At 40.1% G+C, this 4,891-nt stretch overlaps 1 protein-coding gene across 2 annotated transcripts in view; it reads right to left on the reverse strand.

Annotated features, from left to right (window-relative positions):
- Positions 1–885: 885 nt before the first annotated feature.
- Positions 886–4,891, reverse strand: part of GMNC (geminin coiled-coil domain containing) — a 4,578-nt gene continuing 572 nt past the window's right edge. The window contains exons 2-5 of one of the 2 annotated variants that reach the window (XM_073589432.1): positions 4,614–4,788; positions 4,408–4,490; positions 4,141–4,257; positions 886–3,691 (exon numbers count right to left, since the gene is read on the reverse strand). In XM_073589432.1, the coding sequence (XP_073445533.1) occupies positions 3,086–3,691; positions 4,141–4,257; positions 4,408–4,490; positions 4,614–4,788 (981 nt within the window). In that variant the 3' untranslated portion in view covers positions 886–3,085. Of the gene's footprint in view, positions 3,695–4,140; positions 4,258–4,407; positions 4,491–4,613; positions 4,789–4,891 lie in introns of both variants that reach the window. The other variant, XM_073589431.1, reaches the window with a different exon arrangement.

A 4,891-nucleotide genomic window follows, 5' to 3' on the forward strand; every position in this document is an offset into this window, starting at 1 on the left:
AACAGATACAGTATCTACTTATATGTACATTGCTTTTATCAATACCTTTCATAACTACTCTATATATATGTTACTTTTCTTTGTTTTAGATATTTATTTTATACATATGACGGTATTTCGCTTTTTTTTTCCTTTTACCAATTGACTAAAAATGTTCTTCATGTTTTGTTTATTTGTTTCTGATTGTCTTTTCAGATCGTATGACATCTATATTTGTACTCGTTTGGTAGCGCGAAAAATGTGACCTAGAAATTAAATGTTCCGAACTTGTCATATGTCACAGAAAAGTATCATATGTTCTCCATGATGGTTGTCTGCCTCAGAGACCCCTACTGATAGCTAAAATGAAGCTGCTAAAGTGTTCATTAGAGCACATGGCAGCTTCGGAGATCCTGTTGGCTTCTCTCAGCCATTCTTGCAGGAGATAAAGGTGGCCAACAGACTGTTGACTATTACAAGTCTACCTGCTGTCTGCAACCGGAAAGAGGCCAACAGAAGTCAAAGCCGCTATGTGCTCTAATGACCACTTTAGCAGCTTCGTCCTATTTAACAATGGGAACCTCACAGCCCAAAACCTGTGAAATTGAACTATCTGTGGCATTACAGAAGTTTTACCGGATAGTTGGTTTGCATGTTTACATGCCGATTTATTGTAAATGGGGCTTGTAGAAATCTATATATTTGCCACCAATATGAATTAAGATTTTGGCAAAATATTATATGGTAATCCTCTACATATAATATCAATGACAATTGGACAATGTAGGGCTGCACAGTGACATTTTGCCAGTTTTCTATGTCCTATTATTGCGATATGCTTTCAATAAGAAAGCAAAAATAATTATTTTGGCTCAAGTTGGGCATTAGGTATCCAGACAGGTCGCATTTCCAATCTGTTAAAACATCTGTTGAAAGTGTCTGGTGCCGACTTTTAGGGAACAGTTCAACTGAGACTCAGTTCATTTTAGATCCATTGGGCCCCAAAGGAAGTCAATGCCCTGATAGTATTGGGGGCTTTATTTGTGCTATCAGCTTAGTATCTCATCTAAATAAATTGACCACATTATGTCATTGGCAAATGGCTGAGTACTGTGTTCAGATGAAGCTTTCACATAATATGAAACAATGTATAAAGTGTAGTTGTAGTATCCAGAGTGTCCTCCTGGTTTGGGCCCAGAAAACCAGTTTAATTTGGGAAATCTCATCTGGATGACACTAGATTTTCTCTATGGAGGTCAGTAGTATATAGGCTATAATGATAATGTAGGGTTTGGGTTAGGGTGAATGTATAGCAGATTTTTGCTTGCAGAAAATCAGTACATTACAGTAGAGGCAGTTGTCTATGGTTAGTTGATGTAGGAACATACCCTGAATAACACAAAGATTACAAAAGAAACCATTAGAAAACACTGATAGCTATTAGCTGGTATGTTATTTTTGGTTTATAGTCTTGAGGTAGACTATAACCATAGCTGTAAAATCGCAATACTATGTGAAAATTGAGAGCGAATTAATGAGTTATTCCCAAATTAGCAAATTAATCCTTATCCATAAAACAGGGGATAACTTGTTGATTGCTGGAGGTCCAGTTGCTGGGAATCTCAGTAATTGTGAGAATGGGGCTCAGTAGTCCTATCTTGAATGTCAGAGAAAGAAGAGTACAGCATATGGCTATTTCCAGGAGTCCCATAGACAATGAATGGAGCGGAAGTCGAGCATGCAAGACAGGGCTGCAGAGGCCCGTTCTCGGGTTCTAGAATCTCAGGATCATTGGACCCCCAATAATCAGAAAGTTATTCCATAACTACTGGAAAAATCTTTAAACTCGACAAGCCTGTACAGAACATTATGTTCCCAGACTACAGTGCAAACATGACCTAGACTTTTCTAAACAGTCTAAGAAGGAAACTTCCTCTGCACCCAGCACACCTAATATTAGGCAAACTTAAATGCAAATACCTGTCACCTATATTGTAGTTATGTTTATGATTATAACAATGCACCAGTATCAATAACAAAAATTATTGTATATTTTGGATTAGGTAGTAATTCTGATATCAGAAAATAAAATACATGCCATACATATGTAACATAGCTGTGAGTAGAAATTGGAGAAGCACAAAACTATAAGATATGATTCTGGTATCTCTGCAGTGACCATAAGTCTTAGTGCTAGGTTACAGGGTGACAGAATGCATCAAGTATAATATATAAAGCATGATAAGTCAATACTATAGCGGATTTAGCTTTTTTTTTAATAAGCAAGTTTTTTAGCTACACTTATTTGTAGTGTAGTGAATGTGCACACTCTAGTTGTTTTATATCAGATTTTCCCTATATATTATTCAATCTTTATTTTGACAGACATACACACAGACACTTTCCAACTTATAATACTGCACAGGCTAGGCATAAAACACCAGCTCTCAAGGATTTTGTTTTTATGATTTATTCATATAGAATTAAACACAGTGAAATTAGACCGTGATTGTCCTTATTAATGCAATGAGCAGTAAATAAATAGTCTTGGTACAAAAAAAAGTCCATTCTTGTTAAAGGGCAACTCAACCTGTTAATCATGGAGCAAGAAAACAAAAGACCTGTCCAGCAATTTAATGTACATTTCTGATGGCCAGCCTGGCAGTGGGTGAGGGTTTCACATTGGCACAATGGGAGATCAGTGTCTATTGTTATCAAGTCAATGTTATCCTTCTATTTCATATTGATAGAAACATGAAAAATAGGCAGTGATCACATATAGGCAGCAAAACAAACAGGTGCAAACCAAGAACTAAGTCAGTAGAACTGCACTGGCATTAATTGCACTTGGAACCCAACAGAAATAAACTGTTAGCAAATACTATTTTTTCATGGAAAAAATATAATACATATATACATTTACATGTAAACAAACAAAGCCCCCCCCTTAGGTAGTATACCAGCACCCAGTCCAAAGGTTTTTAGACTGACTACCAGGATTGTGACAAGCTTTAGTCCTGAGGAGGTCTTCCTAAGTTCTTATAAGCAATTCAAGTGCAAAACTGTTCTGTAAACATCCAGGACCGTGGACCAGACATCCAGTGGACTACCCAGACTGTGTGGGCACCCATGTAAACCTCCATCCTCCTTCAGTGTCCCTCCGGACAAATGCCTGGCCATTAGAGAAGCTGTGGGTCTTCACATTACAATGAGGGTTCAAGGATGTGGTGAAAGCAATGTCTGTTTTGTTTGGAGAGACCTCAGGAGTGTAGTAGAGTGGAGACCTGAAGGGACTTACAGGTTCACTGTTGACAAGAGAGGTGGAAGGAGAGTAGTCTGGCATGCAAGGGGAGTCTTGGGTGCAGGACCTCCCTGCTTGGCCATGTACAGGGGTCCTTCTTAGCACTGGGATGCATCCAGAAGATGTGGATCCCTCTGCATTGCTGTAGTTTGTTCCTGGCAGGCTGTTGATAAGTTCTGTAGATATGGCACTGTAGCTATCTGTAGCAGAGTCATCAATAGTATTGACATCTTTCAGTCCAAGAGTTTGCAGCACCCATTTTTCAATGGCAGGGCTGGATTGCTCCTCGCAGGCAGTGAAGTCACTAAAAAGATTTCTTTTGGCCTTTTTAGCTGAGGTTTCAGGAGGAGTGAGGCTGCTAACTCTGCTTTTCCTCTTTAGAGAAGCTCCAAGACCACTTCTGGGCAGCAGCTTCTGGGATACAAAAAAAATTGCAATCTTAGTATCACACTCGGTAGTAATCATTTCATGTACTTTGTTGCCTAGCAGTGATTTTGTAAGGAGCCTGACATTCCAGCACACAGACAATGCACCATGGAGGAGGCTGGAGAGCTTCTACCTGGAGCCAAGCACCGCAGGGGATCCAGCAGAACTGCAGGTGCAATTTGCACGTACAAACAATAGAAAACATTTAGTAACAGATCACAGTCAGGATGAGACTCTGCTGTCAACAAAGAATCACCTCTGGCTGTACAACCATCAAATCAGCATACTAGAGACATTTACCACCATCCCACGTGGCCCGCATCTCAGGAGGTTCCTATCTACCCTCAGAAGTAGAGTGGTGGTCATCACTTTAGCAGATCACTTCCATGATGACTGATAAACAACACTTGTACTAGAAGGATAGAATTACACACCTTGGTCTTTTCTTCCAAACATTTCACAAAAGTGGAGTTCAGGTATTGTTTTAACTTGTTGTTCTCCTCGTGCAACCTTGCCAGTTCCTCTTCCCTTTGGACTAAAGTATCCTGGAGCTGAATGAGAGACCGCAGGTTAGAAGATGCATGTGAGCTATAGAAAGTGTCTGTCTGTCCTTGCTGTTCACCACCCCCTGCTGAGATCACTGAAGCTTGCAGAATTGTACCCAAGATTAACCCTAAAGTGCCTGTAACACCAATGCTTACCTGTTTGTTTGTGAACATCTGATTAGACAGCTGATCCCCCCAGAGGTAATCATCTTGAAGAGTGCACCCAACATATGACTGACCTGGAGTGACAAATTAGATCCAGGATTTACCAAGGTTATTTAGATGCAAAGTAAAAATAGAAAAGAAAGACTATTTAGACTGAAGGTACCTAGATAAGATGCATGATTATAGAGTGGACTCACCGTGGGATTGTGGACCTTGGTTGCTTGATCTGTTGTCCAGGAGACCAGAAGACCAGAGAGAGACCCAAGTATCCTTGGAAACATCAACATTGGCTGCTGACGTTGAGGAGAAGTATGGGCAATCATAGCCCTGACCCCCTGCAAAGTACTGGTCTTGGCACGCCAGAATGGTGTTCTGTAGAGAGAACACAGGAGGGGAGCTCTGTTAGATATGGCAGAATCAGACTTTTGTGCTGCAACAAAGGCTAATTCTTTAGGGGAGGTAAAGCCAGATTCTC

The sequence above is a fragment of the Dendrobates tinctorius genome, unplaced genomic scaffold (assembly GCF_039654945.1).
Source record: "Dendrobates tinctorius isolate UK_male_01 unplaced genomic scaffold, ASM3965494v1 ptg000107l, whole genome shotgun sequence".
Lineage (NCBI taxonomy): Eukaryota > Metazoa > Chordata > Amphibia > Anura > Dendrobatidae > Dendrobates > Dendrobates tinctorius.